The 27,377-nt window shown below is 38.3% G+C and overlaps 1 protein-coding gene across 7 annotated transcripts in view; it reads right to left on the minus strand.

Moving 5' to 3' along the window:
- Positions 1 to 27,377, minus strand: part of TBC1D5 (TBC1 domain family member 5) — a 534,167-nt gene that overhangs the window by 222,007 nt on the left and 284,783 nt on the right. For all 7 annotated transcript variants that reach the window (XM_075062444.1, XM_075062442.1, XM_075062441.1 and 4 more), the window contains 5 exons: positions 27,214 to 27,280; positions 5,788 to 5,896; positions 3,685 to 3,774; positions 3,504 to 3,575; positions 259 to 326 (listed from right to left, as the gene is read on the minus strand). In XM_075062444.1, the coding sequence (XP_074918545.1) occupies positions 259 to 326; positions 3,504 to 3,575; positions 3,685 to 3,774; positions 5,788 to 5,896; positions 27,214 to 27,280 (406 nt within the window). The remainder of the gene's footprint in view (positions 1 to 258; positions 327 to 3,503; positions 3,576 to 3,684; positions 3,775 to 5,787; positions 5,897 to 27,213; positions 27,281 to 27,377) is intronic.

Below are 27,377 nucleotides of genomic sequence, written 5' to 3' on the forward strand. Positions count from 1 at the left end.
TTTATATTTAATATAACATTTCCTAATATCTTAATTTAGGAGAACGTCATTTCAATACCATCAACAAATCTCTAGAGTTTAATATTTAACTCAACACTTTTTTCTCCTTTTTCTCTCAAAGAAAACTTTTCCATACACACACACACACACATCAATCCTTATACTGTAATGAAATTTTAGGTCAAGAAACACAAAGCAGTGTACACAGCATAAAAAAACCAGAATTTTTAAAAGGAAGTTCCTTATAGGTCTACATACGTTCTTGTTACATCTTGTTCAATCATTGCTCGAAGCTCTTTATCCTGGAAAAATTTGTTCCAAAGGGACTGAAAAAAGGCAAAATAATTTCATGAAACAAAAAAAATACTACAATATCTTAGTACAGAAAGTTCTATCTGCAAAGTGCTGTAAAAATTTAACCAATTAATCCTCAGCATCGCTGGGAGGAAGGTATTATCACTATTTTACAGATGAAGAAATAGACAGCTAGGTTAGTGACTTGCCCCAGGCCTCACAGTAAGTCAGTGTTGAGCAGGGATTAAAACTCATGAGTTTCTGACCTTCCTAGCTCCATGCACAATCCACTGGACCACACTAATTTTCAAGTATTCAGAAGCAGTTACAAATTGGCTTAACTTGCACGTTGGCCAATTATTTGCAAGTGAACTATTGAGCCCTGGCAGAAATAAATCAAATGGGGAATGCATGACAATAAAATATGAGTCACACAAAAGACATCTCTCTAGTCCCTCAAATACACTATGCTAAGGAGAGTCTCATATGTGGAGTAGAAGGAGATAACAAATTATTAATGTAAAAAAGCCTAAACTGAAATATAGTTTAAGTTAACTTCAGTGACTTCTGTATCTGTATTTGTGCTCCTCTTTTTCCTCTGCCATCCAGGTCCTGTTCACCAACCCCTCCTAAAAGATAACCTGAATGAAGATTGCTCATTTTACCCTTTCAGTGGGTGGCTTGACAGTACTGATCAGAGCATAAGAGCGGCAAAATTCACAGCAGATAACCAATTGTTGATTTATTTTACTATATTACTGTGTTCTCTTGTGTTGTATAGAGAGAGATTTGAAAAGACATTACACATGTACACAAAATATCAGAAGGCAGGAAAAGAAAACAGGGACATCTACAACCTTAAAACATTTTATTTTCTGTAAACAATTCATTACTATGGTGGCTTATACTACACAAGAAATAAAGGGGAAAGTAAATCAATGTCTTCTAACTGCAGGAGGATAAAACTAGTATGGAAAGATTTTTTTTATTTAGCTTCTGTAACTTTTTCGTTAGCTTCTACAAACAGTGAAAAACAAAACTGACGTTAAAATATTTAAATGTTTATCTGATACTGTCCCATCCAGGCTAACACACTCTCTTCACCTAATTTAATCTTAGTTACACCTGCTTATATGAGACTCAGATTACAATTTGAATAAGGCCCTAGAAAAGAGTCTTTGCTCATCAGACACTGTGAGGGAGCAGGGAAACAGAACCCCCACGGCTAAAAAGGCCCAGGACAGCACAAAGGTGTGGTGGATCTGGCTACCCCATTGGATATAAGGGCACAGGTGCTGGATCTAGGGCTGCTGTTGCACTCCCTGGATTGAAGTGGTTTCCATTGTATACAAAGTTTACAGTTTGGTTCAATGGCTCTCAGCACCCCCCCTACTATACAAATTGTTCCAGCACCTCTGTATAAAGAGGTGCATAAAGGTGGACTGCTGCTTTATTCCTACTTTTGATTTGGCACTGTGAATCTGTGGTGCATATGAACTCACTTGGTATTTGCCCTGCCATATTCACTTTGACTTCTCATTAGCCTTTTATCACCCACAGTGCAGAACGGAGGTTTCGACTCCCTTTGTACAGACCACCAGTACAATAGAAATGTGATGACTCCAAGGCTTGTGTATAACTGGTCCTATGTTTGGGTCTATTGCATGTGAAGTCCCTCCCCGTTTATAGGCTACAGATGATCCTATTTTCATTATCCGGCTTTTGATGTTCTGTTTCATAACTGAATTGTCCTTTCAAATGTCTCTCTATACTACACAGGTGAACATAGCAATAAATTAAAACACATCAGTTATTGGTTATTAATTTGAGAACAAAACAGAAATGCACAGAACACTGCTCCAGCACAAATATCTGTAAAACAGATGCATATTCCATAAATCCAGCCAAATAATTGTATTTCTCTTGTGAATTGTCATGAATTATTTAGAAAACGTTAAAACCAAAATTTTCCAAAACCATAACAAGCTGGAAAAGTGGTGATTAATGAAATAGCTTAATGATATATTACTGTGCAATAGACACAGCACTATTAAGAACAACAGCTAAGACCTTCAAAAATGGGTGGCAAAAATTTAGGCTACTAAATCTAAATGTACACACCTAAGTGGCTTGATTTCAAAAGTGCTGCACTCCCACACCTCCTGCAAACTTCAATAAGAGTTGCTGGCTACTCAGCATTTTTGAAAATCAGGCCAAACATGTTTTTCATGTTTTCGGTATTACTTTAAATTCTAGGTCCTCGATAACAAAGACTTAATCTTTCCTTGCTTGCGATGACCTATAGAAAATAATCCCCTACCAACAAAGAGTACTCAAGACTCTAGAACAGTGGTTCTCAATCTCTTCTGTAACAGACACCTCTTCCATCCAGCAACACAGGAAGGGCAGGGTGGTTGCAAGCCTTTGACGCCTTTTAAGAGTCACAGCCCTGAGGCTGAGAACCCCAGACATACAATGATGAGTTCACACAACCCTGTGCGTAATATCAAGTCTTTAAATGACCTCAAAGGAGTAGGGGTTGATGATCTTTTCCATCCCAGTTCTATCTCATTGTTCCATTTAATAGTTAAAAAATTGGTATATAATAGTAAACATGTTTTAATAATACAGTACTGAAAGCAATTCATCCCACAATTTGACTGAGAATCTTCATGCGTGGTAAATCATAAATCAACTTACAAATATTTTGCTGGACATGCTATCTAACCAACTCAATTGATATTAATGTACAGCATTTTACATTTAGTTTGAAAAAATAAGGAATAATTATTTTAACAGGCAATATTTCAAAATATGCAGCAAATTATTATTAGTTCCACTGCATATTCACTTAGCAATAATTCATTTGGTTTTAAAAGTGCAGATATTTCAGTAAGAAAGGTGATCATACAAGTCATATTGCATGGCCAACCAACTGGCCAAATTCAGTGAAAGTGGAATCAAATCCCAATATTGATCTCTTACTCAGCAACGCATCAGCAGCTGGAGAGTTGAACAAGCAGAATACTTAGCTCCTGGAGAGGCAGCACCACTGCACAACAGCAGCTCAATTTAGGAGTGGCACTATAGTACTCCCATTTAGTCTTCACAGGCCAGGAGTTCTCTTATTGCCAATCTGATGGTGAGCACCAAGACTCTGTTGTTGTTGTTGCATGCACAACATATGATACAAATGAAGCTCAGCTTACCCCCTCATCCTGTGAAAGTGGATTATTGATGATCAGATCCTGCTGTCCAGCTTTCCGAGGGTTTGTAATATGCTGGGGGGAAAACAGAACATGGTTTCTACTTTCAGACTTCTCTCATATCGGAAGTACTGTTCCAAAATCCAGGCATATGAGTGGAAGATGCTTTTTATATTCTACTTACTATTTCTTTAATCTTGTTATACCATGTTCTTAATGTTGAAGTTTTATTTATCCACTGACTTCTGTCTTGTGGAAGAACATTTAGAAACAGCTATCAACAAAGGAAAAAATGTATTTGTTAGAAAGAGAAGAATTTTCATCACTTTAATGTAACTTTCCAAATAAAAGTCCTATAGGACAGTCTAAATCATCTCAAGGATGAGAAGCAGTATTAAAAAATAAAGATTCTACACAAGTATGATATAGTAAAAAAAACCTAGAAGTGATATCCAGGCCTCAGAATTTAATCTCCAAAAACTACTGATAAGAAGCTAGAATCTAGTCTGAGATACAACAGAAAGGTCCATCAACGATCTATGTGGCAGAACCTCAGCTGGTATAAACTGTAAGACCTCCATCGAAATCAGGGAAGCTATGACAATTTACATCAGCTGAGGATCTGCCTTTACAGATTCAGGTTCCCAAAGCAGATAAAAAATATAGGAAGAGATCAAAGTAAAAAAATACAAGGTTGGAGCTGCAGGCATAGCATGAATGGAGATGATGCAACATATTTACAACCAATGAGATTACAGAAGAGAAGCTAGGTATTCAAAAATATATTCTATCTGAGATAAACTGGAAGGACAACTGTGGACGAAAAAAAAAAAAGCCTCCACACTTCTTTGAGGTAGTTTACAGGCCTGACTTTGCAGATGAGGTCCAGAAAATATATAGTGTAAGCTCTGAATTTTATAGGATAAATGTTCTTTTATATTTGTATGTTGGAGGATCAGACACGCAGGAAGGTAAATTTCCCCCTTTGAACTGGGGAAGATTATTTGAACTAGATGTAAGATATGGACAAACAGTAGTAGTATTTGATCATTTTTAAAAGATGTAAAAGTTTTCTTTCTTAAAGATTCTAAACTATTCTTAAAATAGTTAGGAGATACTGTCAAGAACATAAATGCCTCCAAACAATTCTTTTTAGAATATTCAATATTAAGAACTTAATGAAAACTTTAGACCACATTTTCAAAACACGTATCCTAAAAATAGACAGTTTCCCAAATTAAAATGGCCTGATTTTCAGAGGTGATAAGCCCCTCTTCATTTAATTTAAATGGAAGTTGTGGGTGCTCAGCACCTCAGAAATCAGGCCATATTTATTTAGGTGGCTAAATACAGATTTAGGCAACTAATTCTAGGACACAAGGAGGAATAGGCTGGTGCAAAAATGTTTGGGTACAAATTCTGGGACAGCCATTTTCTTGCCCTTCCTGAAGAAAAATATTTTTTATAAATTGTAAAACTGTTTAATATTGTATACATTCAATTTCTTACTTCTCTTTCTTTGGTTACTTTCACTTACTCCATGTATTTTACGTTTCTTTTTGTAGGTCTTTGTGCTAATGTCAAGCTGAAAAACTTCCACCTCAAGTGAAGTAACTAAGTTATCACTCATCACATACAGCAAGTGTATTGGGGAAAACATTCTCCTCTATCAGAGAGAGAAAGCTCTGACCTCTGTGTTACACATTACTGTAGTTCTCCATCCTGTGTATCTCAATATTATTTATTTTGCCCAAGGAGGAAAAAGGGTTTCTGATGGCCTTCTTGTTTTGCATGACTGGAAGTTCCTACATTATCTAGTAACTACAAAAAGGCCAAGAATCTCCTAATTTTCTCATTCTTATTGGGAAAGATTCTCCAGTTGCTGCTTAGGGAGAGGCAGTATGTAGGTTATAAACAAGTCAAAGTTAGTCCCTAAAATATGAATTATAGTCCAAAGTCCCCCTTTTCACTCAATATGCATGTTTTCAATGTAAAAACAGTATCAGGAAATATGGATGTGTCACATGGAATTGTACACTAAAAATAAAATGCTACACAACACAAAGATGTTTTTTCATATAAATTTTTCACTATCACCAGTAATTGAGCTTTAAGGCGACACAATATGATTAGCAAATGTCCTATGAATTATAAAATGGATAGGAAAACATTGGAATGAAGTCTCTTGGAAAATTCAGTAATTCTTTGCATCAATAATTTTCCAACGCATCAGGTAATGTGTTGATATACTGCAACCACAAACTGTAAATAAATATTTTCTTCTTACCTTCCAGCAAACACTACGGAACCTGCTGCTTCTCAGCTGCCCATTAATCCCCTTCAGCCGTATTGTTGCCAAGTAATTATTGTTTACAAATAGTTCTTCCCATTCTTTACTACATGAAAGAAAAGAAGGAATGAACATTATTATATTAAAAACCCTCAGCTGACTTAAGGGCTATATCACACTAAGTAATTTTGGATAAGTAGAAGGAAGGGAACTTTTTTAATGTATATATTTAGTTGTGTACTGTTTCTGAACGCATGGCTGTCTTTTTGGACACATTTCTTCTCTGGATTTAATGAATATGTAGATCGCTATAATTATGCCAGCAACTGAAATTCATAATGTCTATGGAGGCTATTCCATTTTCTCTAAAATACTGGTACTGCAGTTCAGTGAATAAACAAGAAAAATGAATATTAATATAAGAACATTCATGTTTCAGCCATAGACAAAGAGGTACCTATTCCAAAAATATGCAACAGAAAAGTATACTGTTGACTGTATTAGTTCCTCACATGACATATTTGCATAAATGAAGCTTCTTTTCTTCTTAATGTCAAGCTGGGCAGTTAAGCATAATAGAAGAGGACTTTCTTTAACATTTAGTGCTATTTACTACTGAAATCACTTCAACTTCTTTCTACATGATCAGTTTTAAAATTTTAACAGGTGCTAGCAAATTTAAAAAAACATCAAAAAATTAAAAAGCCTCACTGTATAAACTGTTAAAGGCAAGCTTGAGTACCTTGCAGTACCTATGGCTGACTAGATAAACAACCTAAATATGCCTCCCAGGCATGCAGACACCGGGGGCCTAACACCTGTGCCTCATTAATATACAAGTAAATCTGCTCTACTGGGAAACAATTGGAAATTAATTGTCCCAAACCATTTACTGAGTTTGAATAAAAGAATTAAACCTATATTTCCTACATCTTCCTCTGAATTGAATCTCAAGAATACTACTAGCCACTTGATGAATCTAACTAAAGTAACCCAGACCTTCTCAGAAAGACTTCTTGAAGTCAATCACAAATTCATATAGTAATTTTACTGTAAATCATCAGGGACATATTCACGGGCATATGTGCCTCAGCAGCATGGCGGTGTTGTTGTTTACGGTATGTACCTCTCTTAGGATATTCACTTGGTTTCCTAGAAAGAAACTAAACCAGAAATGGAGAAATCACTCTTAATCTCAAGGTGTGATCATATCAGATCTCATTCCCTAAACAGGGTCAAGATAAGTCAGGCACGTGCTGTAAGAACTTCTCCCACTACTACCACCACCCCAGTTTCTCTGAGATCATTCTGAACAAATACCCCCAAATGTGACTGTTGGGGCACTATGCTGGTGAAGATGTCATTTTTCAGTTAAGAGGAGGTGAATTTCTCATAGCATTGTTTTCTACATTAATGATTTACTTCAAGGCCCAGTTCCTTGGCTGCAGCTGAAGAGGTGAACAAAATTTGGGGTGGTATGTGAAGGCTGCTTTAAGAAATCTTTGGGCTCCTCAAATTTTGATCTGTCTGGGCTAAAGGTTGCTTTAACTTGTGGCATCTGCCAACAGCCCCAAGGGGCTCTAGGGTGACCAGACAGCAAGTGTGAAAAATCAGGGCAGGGGGTGGGAGGTAACAGGTGCCTATGTAAGACAAAGCCCCAAATATCGGGACTGTCCCTATAAAATCGGGACATCTGGTTATGCCTAATGGGCTCATATGGCAGCAGATTGCCAGCTCTGACCCCTACAGTGTCAGCCAGAAGGGGGTATGACATGATAGAAGTCACTGTGCTGGCTCTATACCCAGGCCAGCTCCAAGTTTTTTGCCACTTCAAGCCAAAAAAATTTCCCACACCCCTCCGGCCCCACCCCGACTCCGCCCCTTCCCTGTCCCATTCCAACCTCTTCCCCAAATCCCCAGCTCCGTCTCCTCCCCCAGCGTGTCACATTTCCCCTCCTACCCCTCTCTCCCGGCAAGCCTGGGAGGCAATGGGGAGAAGCGGAGCAGCGGCACGCTCGGTGGGGGAGGGAGAGATGAGCTGGGGGTGGGAGGGAGAGGTGAGCTGGGGAAGGGAGCGGTTCCTCTGCCCTCCCCCGGGGTTACTTCCTGCGGCCCTCCCCACGCCCCTCACTGCCACAGCTCACCTCTGCTTCGCCTGCTTCACTGAGCGCGCCGCCGCCACTCTGCATCTCCCCCCTCCCTCCCAGGCTTGCTGCAAAACAGCTGATTCACACAGCAAGCCTGGGAGGGAGAGGGGAGAAGTGGAGCGGCGGCACGCTCAAGGGAGCAGGCGGCAGTGGAGTGGAGGGCTCCAGTGGAGTGGAGGGGAGTCCAGGCGGCCAGTGGAGTGGAGGGGAGCGGTTCCTCTGCCCCTCTCCCCACCCGGTTACTTCCTGCGGCCCTCCCTGCACCCCCCACTGCTGCAGCTCACCTCCACTCAGGGCCGGCTCCTGGCTTTTTGCGCCCGAAACAAAAAAAAGGAGCTGGAGTACCGCCCCAAAGCACACGCTTGGAACGCTGGTACCTAGAGACAGCCATGTCTATACCAGAGGATCTTGCTTCTAGGCGGGCTATTCTGGCTTTAGGGCTGATTTGTGTTGGATGTGTAGTGTAAAGTGGACACAGTTTTAAGGGTGAATCTGGCCCCTGTCTAAATTTAAACATGAGTAACAATTGTATTCTGCCTACCTAATTCCCCTGTGGTTTCTACTGGATACAGTATTTTTCATTTCCTTTCCTAACCAGTTTTGTAGCATCACTGATGCCATCATAACAGCTGCCAAGCCGAGCTTATTATATACATACTGGGTCAGATGCTGGTGTCAGTTACAGTTTTAAAATGAATTATATTCACTGAATTACTCTGCACTGACATGGCCATGTCAGCTACGGTGATCAGATGTCCTGATTTTATAGGGACAGTCCTGATTTTTGGGTCTATTTCTTACATAGGCTCCTATTACCCCCCACCCCATCCCCATTTTTCACATTTGCTGTCTGGTCACCCTAACGTCAGCTGAGTTAGTGCAGAAGTAAGCAAGTGTAACTGAGAACAGAATCTGTCCCAATATGTTTATTACAGAAGTTGCCAGCTAATTTTTTTTAAAGTCTCACTATAACTTAGATTTCACATATCAGTAAAACTTCCAAAATATTCCTCTGCTTTTGTGCTGAAAATTTCTAGGCTTGCTCTCTGCCTAAGTTATTTTGGAAAATTTGAGCAAAATGACTTCAACAGTTTGAGTTACTAGAGTGGAAATGACATATTTTTCTCTGTGTAACTAAATTCTGAAGACACGTTTTCAACAGACCTACAGTAAAACCGCTGAAGCTGAAATTTGGCAAGTACATAATCCACACCCTGTTCGGACTTGTGGAAAAATAAACAAACAAAAAGGTTATAAGCAACTGCAAAAATTACTCTGATCACACTCAATGGCAGAATTTAACGAAGTTCTGCCCCCACTGGACATCACTCAACAACACTCTTTGACCAGCCAGGCATGCACAGAGGTCGCTGCTCAGACATTTTACATGATGGAAATTTAACATTTATTTGGAATTTAACACAAAATAAGCCAGGAAAACTAGCTTTAAATCACAGACTGAAGAAGATAAGGTGTTTTAAAAAAATCATAAATCCCACAATTTTCGGGCTATTTACTATATTGGTGACATTTTACAACATTCAGCAAATATTTAGCTTCCATTTTTAAAAAAAAGATTTTTAAAAGATTTCCTTCAAAGATGGTGTATCCTCCACAAAGTAAACTCATACACAGGTGCTTCGTTAACCCAAGTTTGCAGAAAATTTGCAAGTCAAAATGAAATGAGCAATGAAGACTGGAACTCAGGTCTACCACACCCCATTTGCTTCACTGAGGCGTGAACTTCAAGAGCCAACTGGAACCATTTGAACCAGGGGTAGGCAACCTATGGCATGGGTGCCAAAGGCAGCACGCAAGCTGATTTTCTGTGGCACTCACGCTGCCTGGGTCCTGGCCACCGGTTCGGGGGATCCTGCATTTTAATTTAATTTTAAATGAAGTTTCTTAAACATTTTAAAAACCTTATTTACTTCACATACAACAATAGTTTAGTTATATATTATAGACTTATAGAAACAGACTTTCTAAAAACATTAAAATGTATTACTGGCACATGAAACCTTCAATTAGAGTGAATACATGAAGACTTGGCACACCACTTCTGAAAGGTTGCCGACCCCTGATTTAAACCATTAATAAGCAGAAGCAATTGTTTTATATCATAGTAGAAAATTAAATGCAAAAGCATGTGTTGATACAACATTTGGATTGCATAATTAAAATAAAGGAAAATGCAAATTTTAATATTTAGGCTGTCTTGCACATATTTTGTATTTAATATTCCTGCTTAATGGGTTAAATGTGTAGCCTAATATATTAACAGTCATATTATGAAGTTTACATTAGAAAACATGCAGCTGAAATAATGTTACTTATAGAACCTTAACTTCTACATTTCTTACCTTGCTTTTGACTGCATCTTTAATGGCAAGTGCGTGGCATAAAAGTATTATTGGAGTGAATTTGGGATGGCTGCATTACTTTCACGTGAAAAAGTACTCTATGCTCATGAATGGGAAGGGAGGCAGATCTCTGGAATGAAAGCTTAGTCTGTAGATGGCTGAAGGAGTCAGCTTCTCTCTCAGACACCTCAGTTCTCTTTCTCTTCTCTATTCTTTAAACACCTGTATTACCCTCTTGAATATAAAGTGTTTTCATATGTATGAAAAGGAATTTTAGATTCCAGCTTGCTCCATTCACATATACTCTCTAAGTTACAAGAAAGAACAATGAACTCTTAGAAATCATCTTTGATTGGGTTACTGGTCTAGTGGATAAAGGGAAGCTGTAGATTTGGTATATCTTCATTTTAATAAAGCTTTTTACATTGTCCCATATAACATTCTCATAACCACATTAGAAAAATGTGATCTAGCTTAAATTACTATAAGGTGGGTGCACAACTAGTTGAACGGCTGTATTAAAAGAATAGATATCAATGGTTTTCTGTCAAACTGGTAGGGTGCATATAAGTGGAGGCATGCAGGGGTCAGTCCTGGGTCCATTACTATTCAATATTTCATTAATGACTTCGCTAATGGAGTGGAGAGTGTGCTTTAAAAATCTGAAGATGACATTAGATGGGGGTGGTGGTGCAAGCACTTTTGAATTCTAATCCTGTCCTCCTGGCAGCTTTGACAAAATAGAGAATCAGCCTGAAATTAAAACGATGAAATTCAAAAAAGACAAGTGCAAAGTACTTCACATAGGAAGGAAAAATCAAACAACCACACACTGAGTTCCCATTTCGTGAATAAACTGGCTAGACTGAATAACAGTTGAAAAGGTTCAGGGGGATTATAAATGGATCACAAAGTAAATATTTCTCAGCAATGTGATGCAGCTGTGAAAGAGGCTAATATTCTGAGATGTATGAACAGAGTGTCCTATGTAAGACACAAGAAGAATTATTCCATTCAACTCAGTTCTGGTGAGGCCTCAGCTGGAGTACTGTGTCCAATTCTGGACACCACACTTCAAGAAAGATGTGAACAAATTGGAGCGTGTTCAGAGGAGAGCAACAAAATGATAAAAGGTTTAGAAAACTTGAGGAAAGGTTAAAAAAACTGGGCTAATAAAAGATGATTGAGGGGAAACCTAATAACAGTGTTTAAATATGTTAAGGGCTGTTATAAAGAGGACAGTGATTAATTGTTCGCCATGCCCAGTGAGGGTAGTATAAGAAGTAATGAGCTTAATATGCAGCAAGAGAAGTTTATGTTAAGATATTAGGAGAAATTTTCGAACTATAAAGACACTTAGGCTCTGGAACAGGCTTTTCAGTGAGGTTGTGGAATCTCTATTAGTGAAGATGCTTAAGAACAGGTTGGACAAATACCTGCCAGGGATGATCTAGGTTTACTTGGTGCTGCCACAACACAGGGCTCTGGATGCGATGATCAATAGAAGTCCCTTCCAGGTCTACATTTCACAACTCTAATTCTATGAATCTGCAGGAGGAGACAAAAGCCTTCTTTAAAGCAGATTTTTTTTCGAAGATATCAGATGTCAGTGGATCAAACAATTAGGTACCCGAGATACTGGGTTGTAGCAAGAATCAATTACTGATTATTTCTAATACCTATCCCATGAAGCGAGGAGAGGTGCCTTGTCCACAAAATTGAAGTGTCTGTCTCATGCTTCCCCACCTGGAAAAGGTATGCGTGGAAAAGGAGTAGGTACCATGCCTAAGTGGACTCCTCTGATCCCGTGTCCCCTACATCTGTTTTTCTCACCTACTCTATTTGGATGAAGAAAGGTAAATGCCCATCTTCTGGAGGACCTGAATGATCTTATCCACTAATCAAGTAAAATGTATCCTACAGCAAAATGCTCAGGGTACAAGGCATTTTCTTCTGGAGATGAGCCTTCAATGGCCATGATGACATGTACAGGTTATCTTCTAGAGGGGTATCCCAGAATAAATGAATCCACAGGTGTACCTTGCATGGACCTGTGTAAGCTCATTGCTTTTTTAAAATTGTGGGTTCTTTTGAAATTCCACCCACACACCTGTGGGAATCACTGTACCTCACTGTAACTGAGATATAGACCCTAGCATCTTTGCAGGCAAAAAGGTGATGTGCCTTGTTTGTGCTTACTGTGGTTTAGCTGGAAATTCCAAAAAAAGAATCCAGAAGAAAAAAAAAAAATCTTCTGCTGCCTCATTGTGTTCCTTTTTCCTGACTTCTGTTCAGATCTTTTAAATATTTTAAGTGTATTTTTGTATTTTTCCCTTAGTACCCAATAATTTGGAAAATAATGGAAGCTTTGTCCTTCAAATAATTCCCAAGTGCTTTTTGTTTATTTGCTGATGGTCTGAGCCAGACAGGGACTGTGAAATGTTGGGCTGCTTCAAAGAACCCAAAATTGATTGATCAGGGGGACTGCTCTCATACCACTGCTCAAGGGTTTCCTCTGCCCATCTCTCTGATACCTATTTATTAACCTCTTGGAGATTATCTTTCCCCTTGGAGGAGAACTAACATGGGATCCGCACATTGACCTGAAATCTGAGCGTAAGTGCATGGACCCAAAAGAAAAGACTTTTGTAAAAGACTGCTATGACCCACAGGAGAAGCTGCTCTTCACTGTGAAAACCATTGTAGCATGTTCTGTGTGGTCCCACTGCTTGGTTGCTGAGCTTGAAGGAACAATGACTAGGCCGCATAAAGAATAAAAAGATGACTTACTCCTTTGGAAATTAAGGATCAGAAATCCTTACGACATTGGCTTGCTATGCTGAGGCCTAAGCACCAGCAGCTGCACCACCTTCCTACTGCCTATGTGCAGCTGGAAGGCGAGCAGAAGCATTGTAAGTCAGCAACAGTGGTTGCTAAGATGAAACTGAATGTGCCAGCAGCTGAAACTACTTTTCTCATTAAGCTGCCCCAGGAGATGGAATTCACACCACAAGAAGGTGGAGTCCATTCAGATAGTAGGAGCAGCTCCATTTTATCCATGGCTGCTGAACTACAGGGACAGCCTGCCACACCCTGCCACTTGGCTGAGATACAGGTGTGAAGGAGGGATCCAGTGTGATCCTTTCCCAAGCTGGGGTGAATTGAGTGGCTCTGTAACATTTAAAGGAAAAAGAAAGTACTATACCTTGTAAGAAAGGAGGGAGAATAATGGGCAGAATTTTACTTCTATTTCAGGAATGAGTGAGGTTCCGTGGCCTGCAATGATCAGCATGGTCCCTTCTGATCTTAAAAGTCTATGAGTTTATAGTTTTGACCTAGGCACTCTGAGTAAAATTTTCACACATGCTGGCCTAAGTGTCTTAGGCTCCTAAACCCCATTTTTGTAAGTGGCCTTGGCATAAGCTTAAAACATATTAAAAGACAATGGCACTTTGTTTCTATATCACTTAGGTGCTTCTGAAAAAGATGTGTTACCCTCTTTGCCTTTTCTGCATCACTGGGATGGCAGAGTAGCAGGAGACTGCAAAGTCTCAAAGAGGAATTATTTCTCCGAAATCCAGTCCAAATGATGTAATTAGGAGCCAAAACAGAGAAGGATAAGAATATTTTGTTCTGGTAAGTAATTCTGGCATTTATTGAATAAGTATTTTCTACTATTCTGAAGAGGAAGCGGTTTGGCTGTTGTAGTTCTGGAAGGGGACCTGAAAGGGAGACTTTTCAATGAACAAAGCTTAGCTCCTATGCCAGCAGCTCCCAGATCTGCTGCTGACTCCAGATCTACAAAATAATGGAAAACTTGAAGTAAAATATATGGCCATCAAAATGCTAAAGAATGTGGTTTGAGCCTACCCAAAGACACTATGAAATAAATAAGTTCTATTCAGATAGATCAAATGGAGAAAGAGGAAGGGAGAGTCGAAATCCTGCTAATCCACATCAGGTAACTGTTGTAGGATATGGAACATAACACTGTATCCAAAAATAGGACGGTTCTATGATCCTGTTGATTTACATGAACACGTCCTAGGAAGGCTACTAGCTACAACAAGGAGCCTTTACACAGTATAGTATTCAAACAAGGTAGGATTTCATATTGGACACCAGGCATTAAAATCAGTGGAAGTATAAGAGGTGGAAATTAGGAACATCAGCAAAATGGGAAAAGCTTGAGCATTAGGACTGCAGGTGCCAAGATCAACCAGATAAACACTGTTATCTATAATTACTTCATTTTTAGCTTAAATCACAGGTAATGAGGGAACTCATACTATCTAAAAGACAATTAAGAACTGTACATGGCTCTTCTGCTTCCTGTATCTAGAAATATTTTAAACTTATTTTTAAAGATTTTTTTCATTATGAAGCACAACAGTTTAATCCTTAAAACAATATTCAGATAACAAATGTTACACACAGTACTGCAGCCCAGGACAGGATATTATAACACTACTGTTGAGGCTCAAGCCTTAGATTGAGGCTTGATTCCACTTAGATTCCAGATCATGGTCTATCTCCCAGTCTGGTTCTCTGTTCTGGGCCACTACTCAAGTGGGGAAAAAAAGGATCCCCAGCAGAATGACCCCCAAAGAAATGAGTTAAAAGAATATTTAAGCAATGCTGTTACTATCAGAAAAAAGATGTGAAGTAACACAATGTACCTGGGCCCAGTAAACCTGATTTGCCATTTTTATTCAGTTTACTTATTTAAAATGTTTTTATTTAAATGTGTTGAGACCCCAACTCAACCTCCACAAGCACCCAATGAAGCAACAAGTTATTGATGTTATATGCTGTCAGACTAAATGATTTCCCTAATTATTGTGCCTTATGCTCTGCAATTTGAGGTCATTATTGATGAGAAAATCTGAATATCTAAATGTAATATTTACATTTAAATGAAAGCAACAGCTCTTATCAAACATACAGCTCCTGCATGCATCCAAGAAACACACAGAATTTGTTTTATTTATGACAGCATAAAATGGCATTTTAAAAAGGGGAAGTAGCAGAAAGCAATGTGATGAAAGTACAGGCATTTACTGCACAAAAATGGGAAAAATCAAAAGAACAGTATTTTTGAGGACCACTCAACAAATATGTAGAACAAAACAAACCTGAAACAAAGGTAGTTTATTCACCCTCAAGCATCACTTTCCCCATCTGGACTAGTGACTGTTTTTGCTTGGAAAATACAATTATTTTTCCTGCTCTGTCCAGAAGTTTCACACAGATATAGCATACAGAGAAAATCTTGAGTCCACTATAAAGTCATATTAATCCCCATGGCTGCAAGGTTCAAGATTCAAAGCCAGATTTCCCAAAGAACTCAGGTCTCATTTATCTACCGAAGGTACTTATATGATCCCCATTTAGGCACTTAAAGTGCTAAGCACTCAGAAAATCCCATTGCTCTGAGAAAGAGCTGAAGACCATGAGAGAAGAGAGGTGAATGGCACATTTGTCCCTAGTTCCTGCATGAAAGAGAGACAGATACTCTTTATAACTGAGGTAGGAGAGAAAGCAAATGAGGACCTTGGAGGCAAGAACTCTGAGAATTCCAATGACTAGTAAGAAAGCTGTACTTTCCCATCATCATGACATTGCATTGCTAGTTCTCCTCCTTTAAGAAATAACCACACGTCCACTGCCAGAAGAATATAGCTGAGTGCTTTTTTTTTGTATACGCTTTTCTACAGCAATCACTGTGGTATCAGAACTCTTCATAAATATCAATATATTAAACCTATGAGGTACAGAAATCTCATTTTTACAGATGGGAAAACTGTGGCAAAGGGAAACAGAGCAATCTGTCCAAGGTCAGGCAGGAAGTCTGTGGGTGGTACTATGTTTCAAGCTATATTTAACTGTTCTGCAGATCTTAGATAACATGACAAAAGACGACAGAAGCAATAATGACCAAATAAGCTCCAAGGAGGATGCTGTCTCTTCTCCTGTCAAGATCTAAGTTCATTCTACTAAAGACTTTTCAACCACCTAGTCAGGACAGGGAAATTCATCAACTGATAAGCACAGGAACCTGCCATAATGGATCAGACCTGTAGTTCATCTAGTATTCTAAGACAGTGGCCAACACCAGATGCTTCAGAGAAACCTGCAGGAGACAGATGTGGGGTAATTTGCTACCCTCATCCCAAACAGGTATCATTCTGATCTCTAATAGTTAGAAGTTGTCTTTAGCTCTGAAGCATGAGGTTTAATATCCCTTCAAAAAATTGTTAGCATTAACTATAAGACTTTGGATATTCTTGTTAACTATATATACACCTCTACCTCGATATAACGCTGTTCTTGGGAACAAAAAAAATCTTACCGTGTTATAGGTGAAACCGCGTTATATCGAACTTGCTTTGATCCACTGGAGTGCACAGCACCACCCTCCCTCCCCGGCCCCAGAGCACTGCTTTACTGCATTATATCCGAATTTGTGTTATATCGGGTCACGTTATATGGGCATAGAGGTATGTGTACAATCTCCTTTTAAATCTTCCTAAGATCTTGGCCTTAGTGACATGTGGCAATGAGATAGGGATGTGGCAGTGAGTTACACAGCCTAATTACACAATGTGTAAAAGTAAGTTTTTAATTTGCCACCTTTTGATTTAATTGAATGCCTCTTCCTTCTTGTGTTATTAGACAAGAACAGAAGCTCCTGATCGACTTTCTCTATATCACTCATTGTTTAATATGCTTTTATCATGACCCCTCTTATTCATCTCCTTTCTAAGGCAAATAATCAGAACTTTTTCCAATCTGTTATGAGGGTTTTTCCATGCCATATCAATCAAGTCACATTGCCCTTCTCTGAACCCCCAGCAATATCCTTTTTGAAACTGAGGTGCCAGTACTATGCTGATATTCCAGATGAGGCCACACCACTGATTTCTATAATGCATTGCAATATTTTCTGTTTTGCTCTTCATTCCATTCCTTGTACATCCTAACATCTTGTTTGGGGTTTTTTTGACTGTAGTTGCACATTGAGTAGAGGTGTTCATCGAGGATGCTCAAAGAGCAGTATCTACTCAGGAGAGTTATTTAGAACCATGTAAGGTAAACAAGTAGATTATTTTTTCCCCCCTCTTTGCATTTATCAGCATTGAACTTTACTGTGTTGCCCATTAACCTAGTTTGGGTAGGCTCCTCTGAAGTTACTCAGTCCTCACTAACCTAAATAACTTGGTCATATCTGTAAATTTTGCTACCTCACTGCTCACTCCCCTTTCCAGATCATTAATATAACTGGCAGCATTGAAACTAGTAGGGGACCTTAAGAAACCTTTTGTCAAGAAGAAAATTTACCATTTAATCCTAGTCTTGGTTTTCTACGTCCCAGCCAGTTTTTGTTCCATGACAATACTGTCTCTCACCTCATGACTACTTAGCTAAAGAAGCCTCTGTTAATGGATTTTGTCAAATGCATTTGGAAGGAAATAGGTCATAATCACTGCTTTTCCCTTATCCACTAATTTACTGACATACAGAAAGAATTTCAAGTGATTAGAGAGACATGATTTTGATTGACACAAAATGTGTTGGCTAGACCCTATCATAGCATGGTATTACAGGGGATTAATTTTTTTTTTCAACCAACTTGCCATTTACAGATATAAGGCTTGCCTGTCTAATTCCCCAGATCACCCTTAGAGCCCTTTGTAAATAAAGGTACCACCTTTGCTACCCTCCAGTCCTCTGGAACAGAAGACATTTTAATAAGTTGTGTGAGGTCACCATCTGGAGGACCTTGCACACTTTTTATTAGCATTGCAGTCATTTTTTTTTTAATTAGTGAGTCCTCCAGGTACCATGTACTAGTTCTCCTAAGTTAATATTCAGGCAACAAATAGGTCAAACATTAGATTTGTTGTTTCCCACTTCTTGTATTTATATCTACTAGTAAACTATTAGCCAGGCCCCAAGTACTTCCCTTATGTCCCCTCGTTATACCACTACAAACACCTGCTTTTCAAGATGGTCTAAAATTGTAGTGTTTTGTAGATGCTAATAATGAAAGTTAAAAGTTACAGCTCTGACAATCATCAAGCTAAAGAGAGAGTCATACAGGAAGGGTAGAGGTGCAACTGTGCTGCTAGAGGGTACCAACATTTCTATATTTCTCTTTGTTGAGACCTGCCTCACTAGAGATAGTCTGCACTGGTGTAACTAGGGCACAGAAGAATCATCAGGAAAGAGTTATCTTGCATCAGAGATATCTCATTACAAGAGTTTAAAAAAGAAGTGTTTACACACATTTACAATTTCAAAACATTTATGCAACTGACTATGAGGACATGCAGGGTGACTCAATTACAATTTCTTTTAGTTCATGAGCATATTGCACTCTTATTGGTTAGAAAGACATAAAAATGTCCTTCCTCTCTCTATGAATCTATTTATTTTGACATCATCATCATGTTCAAGTGACTTAGTGATTTCATGAAACAAAATATTCTATTTTTTCCCTATTAGTTCAGATTGGCTTTATTCAGCAGGTTAAATTCAAGGCATTCTTATGTTGCAAAGATGATGCTCATTGCTCTTCAGAATTATTTCAGTTTAACACTAGTTTTCGAAAAATTTCTGTTCAAACTTTTTGGACTAAAACTTATCAGTCCTCAGCTCTTTTATATGCCTTACATATAACTTCAGCATTGTAGTTTCTTTAGCAAAATGAAATTACTAATCCTATTTACTTTCAGCAGAATCTATATGAAAACCAAGTTATCTTGGGTAAGCTGCAGTAGTTCTGTTGCAACTTTAATACAATACTCCCCCATTTAAAATCCTACTGGCTGCAATGACACCTAGTGCTGAGAAAGGAATTGATCATCTGCAGGCTCCCTTGCTGCTAAAGTCAGCCAACAACTCACTCATGGTTCTGCAGCAGATGTTCTTGCTTTTAGGTCACTAAGAACCTTATGGACTAGTTTTTCTCTCCAAGGAGAAACGCCAGTATGATTAAGATCTGAAAATGTGCAACTCAACACCAAGAAGATTGTAGTGCCATTTATCTGTCAATTTCAGTCACACTGGCACAAAGATGATTTGAGCTTTGAGTTTTAAAGGAACCCTGATACTGCATTACTTAGACCTGCTGTGCTTAAGAACTTTTAATAAATATTTTAATTCATGCTCTTTTTAGTAATGAACAGTTGTCAGACTGTGTAGGATATGGGGGATTTATAAAAAGTTTTAAATCCTCTGACAATGACATTAATGCACATAGTTTATTTTTTTTAAAAAAGATAAAAAGAGAGGTGGTGCTTACTATAAATGAGAACATTTTTTTTAAAATTCTGCAAATAGGACAAGACTGACCCCAAATGCTATGCAGCTTATTTACAGGTTTTGTTCTTCATCAAAACCCTTTCATTAAACTGTGTTTTGGAAGATGATGTTTATCAGTTAAATGCATTTTCTGTTCCCTCCTCTTACCACAGGTGTCTCCTCCTTCAGATTTCAGAACAAACAGTAATTCTATTATTGTGGTTTTTAATTTTGCTGGGGTTTAGGAACATTTTAGCAACCAGTGCAATGTTTTTCACTCACATAAAGTACATTTAACCACTGTGGTTACTGTGTGCATACAGGAGATCAACAACCGGAATATATTTTGCCAATTAAGAAAATGTCATTTGTATCTGTGATTATCAAAGGACCTCTTTGCATTATGTTCTATGGTTTATCTAAATCATACCTGTACATCTAGCGGTACCATTTATATCCAAAAATCATCAGTAAGTTATACTGTTTCCAACCAATGTTATACCAGGTTCATTACACTGAATGTGTGTCAAACTAGGTGCTATTTCCTTGGTCACTATTCTCAGTGGACTGTCTGCTACAATTTTAGGCAAAAGGTGTATTGCTATCTACTGCATTTTATTGCTATATTGAGACATTCATCATAATATTATCTTCAGCTTGATCCTTGTAAGGACAAAGTTCTCTGTTCCATCCTTGGATGCTGCTTGTGTATTTATCACCATCTCTTACTAAGATGAGACTGATGCAAAGAGATGGGACTTGAAGTGCTCACTAAACAAAGGAAGACGTGAATTCATTCTGACTTTGTATGTCAGACTTCCACAGCTGAGCACCTTTCTTATTTACTTACATTACAGGAGCACTTAGGGTATGTCTATATTGCAATGAGTCACCCGCAGCTGGCCCGGCCCAGCCCAGCTAACTGGGGCTAAGAGAATGTTTAATTGAGGTGTAGATGTTTGGGGGACAGCTGCAGCCCAAGCTCTGGGACTCTCTCACCTTGCAGTTCCCTAGAGCTTGGTCTCTAGCCTGAGCCTGAACATCTAGACCAGAATTAAACTGCCCCTTAGCTCGAGCCCCACAAATCTGAGTCAGCTGGCACAGGCCACCTGTGGGTTTTTAATTGCAGTGTAGACATAGCCTTAGAGATTTCACCCAGACACCTTCCACCAAGAATGCCTTATTGATGGCTTTCTTATGTGTACAAAGAGTTTCAACCAATGTCCCTGAAAACTGCTGAACTGGTGTTTCATGAACAGACCCATTTCACTGACGTTTCTGAAATCAGAGCGGGAGAGGAAACCAACCTTTAACGGAAAAAAACAGTGTAATTTAATTAATATGGGGAAATGAAAGATAGGGAAAGGAATACCCTTTGCCAGACGTTTAGAAGCCAACCATTACATTCTTCTTATGGACCAACAGTTTCCATGTTTTTATTAGCTCTTTTTTGAACTAGAAAGCTAAACTCAGTGATGGACCCTGATTCAACATGATCAGATACTAGGGACTCATTTACTGGGTGCACACAGTGAACAACTGAATAATTCATGAAAAACACAGTCTCACAATACTGTGACACCTGTACACACTGTACTTTTCCTGTCCGAAAAAATAAAAATGTAAAAATGATTTTTGGGGATGTGAGGAAGGCAATGCCAGTCCTTGTTTTTTCTCCTTTTAACATCAAACTCTCAAGGAGTCCTTGTGGGTAAAGATGATTTTGGCACCCAATTCTTCTCATAGGCTCTGATCTCCAGTTGAGAACTTCTCAAGCATGTTAGTTTGCACTCACCCTCCCATTTCTAACCACTTACCCATGTCTTGAACCCAAAAGGACAACTACAGTGGAGGCCTGCACTACCTTCTCTGCTTCCCAGAAAATAAAGAGCAGCTCCACAGAAAGAACAGAAAGCACCTGCCATGAGTTCTTGCTAAAGTAGTTAGAACCACACAGTAGTGTTTAGACAAAATGCCTCAATTGAGACTTCTTCCTTTTTGGTTCAAAAAGGTGGAAATTCCTCTACTGGAGTGGCCAGGAAGAGGTTTGTATAGAGACGATCAGCGGTGGAATAAAGAATCTGGTTTAAAAAAAGTGACAAGACATATCCACATGAGAAAAAGGAGCCATATTCTTGCCTGTAGATTGTTTTAAAAAAAAAATATCAGTGAAGACAACCAAGGAGGATTGTGAGGATGGGAAAGAGCTGCACACAACATAATGAGAAAGGAAGGGGATTTCTGAATGATTCAGAGAAGAATGCAAATCTTCAAAGCTCTTTGCAGGAAATGTCAGAGGGCCTTTTAGGGACTCCTGGTATTCAGAGAAAAATCACATAAGGAGAAAACCAGGATGGGTACAGAGGATTACTTTCCCCTCACAGAAAATCAAAACTGGAGTACCCACACATGGAGATGAAGTGACAGAAACCAAACAGGCCACCTCCACTAAGAGAAGGTCAAAGGCTATCAAATGCAATGATTCAAAAGGGTCAGAACAGAGGACCAACAAGGAGAGATTGAGGTTTTACAGACAAAATCAAATCTTAATTGGGAGGCCTTGTTGCCAGCAGGGAACCAAACTGAGAAGCCATCTATTTCAGGTTTCCTGGTAAGGTGCAAGCTTTGTGGGATTGGGATAGCCGGATTCTTTGATCTTGGAAACAGAAGAGTGGACAGGAAGCAAAGCTCTGAAAGGAACTTCCTTGTAGAAAGATAGGAGTCCAGTAAGCCTTCTGCTCTAATTTTTAGTCTGAGCTATGTGAAAAAACATAGGAACAATCTCTTGGTGTTCTTTATGGAGGACATAGAAGGCAGAAGGAGAAAAGGGGTAACTGTAATGGCAGAGGGCTCCAGATTTGCCTCTATTCTCCTCTCCTCTGGGAAATCTTTGGCCACATGAGAAAAAGAAGCCATATTCTTGCCTGCAGGTGGTTTTACTAAAATCAGTGAAGACAACCAAGGATGATTGTGAGGATGAGAGCACTGTGTAAACTAGCCTTATGACAGACAGCTAGAGAGGGATGGAGAAATGGAGATACAGCTTCTCTCTCGCTTCCTTTCTTTGGTGTGTACTCCATAGGGATTCCAGAAGCTGGCTGGAGCACAGGAAAAACACTCAGCCAGTAGGACCAAACTGCAGAAAGAGAGGAAACAACTGAGAAGCAGAGCCTGTCAAGAAGAGGAAGATTGTGTGCCAACATCTTTTCATACCTAGATTATCGCTTTGCCTGAATAATAGCAGAAGAGGGACAAGTTGGGTGAGATAATATATTTTATTAGACAGACAAACAAAATTTTGATGTTGTAGCCATGTCAGTCCAAAGATATTAGAAAGACATGGTGGGGAGGTAATATCGCTGAACCAACTTCCAATAAAAGATACTGCCTTACCGACCTTGTCTCGCTAATATCCTGGAACTGACATGGATACAAGAACACTGCAGGAGAGGAGAACAGAGTTTCTGCACATCCCAGAACTTTGAATGATCAAATGTTGTCATAGAAATTAGTCCCCACTAAAGAAAAGGTTTGCTGGGATATACTGGGAATCTAGAAATTACAGTCATGTACGATTCAAAAAATTATTCAGAAATTATTTAAGCATATTGGTCATAAGTCTCAGAATCATAACATATGTTAATCAACCAAAAAGTACGAAAAGTGAGCTTTTTCAGTCCACATCTTTATTATTAGCAGTACTAATGTACGAAAACTCCTTTGAAGAAAATAAGTGTCCTTGAGATGTTAGATTCTATACAGACAAAATGAATATTTGCATCTATAGCTCTCCCTAAAAGTAACAATTAGATCATTAAAATAAATTTAGAAAAATAGCTTGTAAAATAAAAAGTTAAAAAAATACTCACCTTCATTTTATTTCATAGGTCACTGTTTTACCATCTAATAAGATAATTAAAAACATGCAAGCAGCTGGTACTGCGGCTAAACAGATTAATGTAATAGTCTGTAGTCACATGTGCTGGCAAGGGGTTCACCTCTTTGGCGAGGAGGGGGTCAGCTGCCCTTGGGAAGTAGAAAAAGACAATATTTCTACTTTCCAGTGACACTGTATTACAGATAGCGAGGTTAGAGTCCAGCTTCATTTGTTGGCCAAGTGAATAATTTGCACACCTAGCAAAAGCTTCCATTGTGGTGGTATAACACTACCACAGTGTTAAGATCAAACACACATTTAATGGAAATAACAAGTTCTTCCAAAATAATCAAATTCAGGTTTTATTAATGATAAGAGCACTCAAATACTAAAAAACCCACAAACAATCCACATGGTTTAAATGTTACCATAAGTGAACTTCAGGCTTTCAATGATATTTTACAAAGATAGACTATTTAAACACATCTTATTCTACTAAAGCTTCTTTTCAAGCACACACAGAATAATCTGAATCAGAAGCTGAAGATCAACTAACAAATTCTCTGCTACCTAACCAGGATGTATCCATAAACTTCCCAGAATATTTAGAAATGTCCCAGTCTCACATACTTCCCGTTTCCACTGCTTAATTAGCTAGGAGAAAACACCCACTCATCTATATTTAAGGAGAATTAACTACATCCACTATAACAAATGCAAACAAGATCCACACACCCTAAAAACATACAGACTATGTATAAAACATTTCAAGTAACAAATATTAAGGCAGCTTCATCAGTATAGCTGTAGTTAGAAATCAGACATATGAACCTTTAATTGATGATGAATATTAACTCCAGACTAAAACTTTTAAACCTTTTATTTTCAAATTTTGTTTAAAAAAACAAGCTCTTGGGATTAATTATACAACCGGGAAAAATGTTAGTACTGCACTTTCAAACGTTCTAAAGCACCTGTAACTACCTATCTGTTTTTCCTAAATCAAACTCGAATGCAACTGCTGTTGATACTTAAAAGAAACATATTATTTTTAAACATACAAGAAAGTTTGTTTCTTCCAATGAAAACTTTCAGTTGCTCTTAGTGCACATCAGCTAATGGCACATATTACACTTGCATTGACACAAAAGACTACTGTCTGTTAGAGACTTTGTTAATGGGTTACTGACCTATGGTGCACTGCAATAGAACGGTCAGGAGCTGCTATAGTCTATCAAATTAGTAATTTACTCACGAAAATAATTTTACTCAAAATAATATTCATTTAAAAATGTTCTCTGATGGAATTATATCCTTGAAGAATACTTAGACAGCACAGAAACAGACTAGCAAACAAATAACATGTATGTACAGGTAAAATCTTTTCCATCATTATGCTTCAAAGTAGTTTAAAGAGACATGGGTGAAGTAATATATTTTATTAGACCAAATTCTGTTGGTGAGACAGAAGCTTTCAAGCTCTGTACAAGCTCAAGAGCTTTTCTCTATCACCAACAGAAGTTGGTACAATTAAAGGTATTACTTCACCCATCTTGTCTCTCTAATATCCAACACCGCTACAACACTGCACAAAATCAATGTAGTTTAACATTCATGTTTTCTTGCTCATCAAGTTTTTGCCTGTTCACCTTAACATAGTCACAGCTCTGTGTTGCATGTTATCAATGCTACATTCAAACCTATCAGCAAATTTAGAGTCAGTCTTGTTATATGGTAGGAGCCACTGGCCGCTGAGCAGAAAACTTTCATTTCACAACTTAAGTACTGTAATGCTACTTAATAACAATGCTGATTTGCCAACTATTCAAAGCCAAAGTTTTTTTTAATATACTGTATTACCTTGCTTTATCATCTTGCCTCTAATTATAATAATAAATTAATACTCTGGCACTGCAATAAATATTTATTAACTTCAATGATAGTTTTATAAAGTTGTGTTGGAAACATCTCTTTCAGAATGCACTTACCATTCAGTAGTGGTGTGACCAAGATACTATTATATTTACTCCTAGGGCTGAGGGAGAACAAAAGACAACATTGTGCTCCCCGATTCCCCAGCATAACTTAGAGCAATGCCAGGGCTGCTCTGTTACACTGGCTTGTAACACAAGGACTTGACAGCACAGCCAGGTACTGACAAGATGCAGTGCGTGTTATAGGTATGCTCCTCCCTCCCTTGGTTCACCCTCTACACCCCTAAGCTCGAAGACAGTAACACAAAGAAGCCTTTACCCAAGCAAAGAATTCTTAACACAGGAGGAATCCCTTACTGTCCCTTTAGCGCAGCTTTATGGCATCCTCCTGGCTCAAGCAGAGCAAAGGGGCTTTAGTGTGGGCTAGAATCTTGCCTGTAGGACTTGACTCAGATTGCAGTTCCTTTGTGCAGAAAGCTTTACTTTATGGGCCCCATCCTGCAAAGTGCAAGGTACTCTCAACTCCCAAATGAAACAGACTCTCCTTTCATGTTATAATCTGGAAGTTGAGATCAGATGAGGTGCTTGAGATAACAGCTTCCAGACTTAAATGTCCTGAAGATAATGGCAGCATGTTCTCAGTCAAGAGCCCTCAATTTCTGAGTTCACTCTCCTTGCTGATCCTTCAGGATGACCTTCAGGGATTGCTGCAAGGTTTATCCATTTACACAGGTTTTGGTTTTGCCTGAGAGGTTTAAAGATCTTTTTTGGGTGGAGATTTTCAACTCTTTAGTTAACATTGGCTAAATTTGTTAATTATTTCTGTTATTCATTTTGCTATTTTGTATTTGTTCAGAGACTCTCATTAGCACATTGTATAAATAAATCTGAAAGACTCTGATGATTAGCATGGTTTTACTTACTGCACATTTAAGAATCAGATTTCGTTATGCAGACATAATTTACACTGTACTTGTACCAAAACTATGGATTTTCCCAATCACGGATGGTTCTCAAATGTTAATTTAATAATGGAACTGGCTCTCTGTTTATATAAAGTCTGAAATGACACTTCTACCACTTTTATCCATTATCTAAGTTATCAACTAACATAGGAAGCAGCACTTGAATTTTTCTTCCTATTAGCTTTCTCTGCTTTCAAGTACAAACATCCTCAAACATTTATTCAAGCAAGATTTAAAGTTCTGATGACAATGCTAACAAAAAAGTTAACTTAGTATTCTATTTTCCTTAAATGGTATTTCTAGTATTTATTACTAAATGAGATGTAATAGTGTCATGATTGCAGATGATAAATCAAAATTACATATTACCAAACAACATTTAATTCTCTTGTGAATTACAATTTAAGTGCTATTAGGCTCCCATGTGATCAGTAGATTCAGTGACTTTGCAGAAGATCACAAAGATGATCTTGGTGAATTAAATACTGTATTAGCACATGATTGAGCTTAAGTGACACACTTACAGGTGAAAGACTTTGGCACCATCACTTGAAAAACACACTTCATGGACATTTGAGCCTTTTGTTGTTGAAATGTTTAACTAGCTTGCTCCCTCTAACAAAATATGTTCCACAAATCAATCTGTTTTTTCACAGCATTCACTAATTCATCAGAAACAAGATATCAAATCAATCTATTGACAAAGCATGCTTCAGTTTAAATTGTATAATATTCTCAAATAATCTCAGACTGCTCTTTGGCTTTAAATAGGTGATGATTCCCACTCTAGTCAAACAAAAATATTTTTAAAAATAGCAAACAAGTACCTACCTGTAAGAAATAAATGTTCCATCAGAGTCTAAGGCATGATGTGTTCTTCCATTCTCATGGGATCCTCCTAACAAACAAAAATGAAAGAAGTGACCTTAGTCATAAGACAAGGATACTCTGATACTGAACGCAGCAATGTATAAGTGCATATGTAAGTGATCTTA

Source organism: Chelonoidis abingdonii, chromosome 2, assembly GCF_003597395.2.
Source record: "Chelonoidis abingdonii isolate Lonesome George chromosome 2, CheloAbing_2.0, whole genome shotgun sequence".
NCBI classification, from domain to species: domain Eukaryota; kingdom Metazoa; phylum Chordata; order Testudines; family Testudinidae; genus Chelonoidis; species Chelonoidis abingdonii.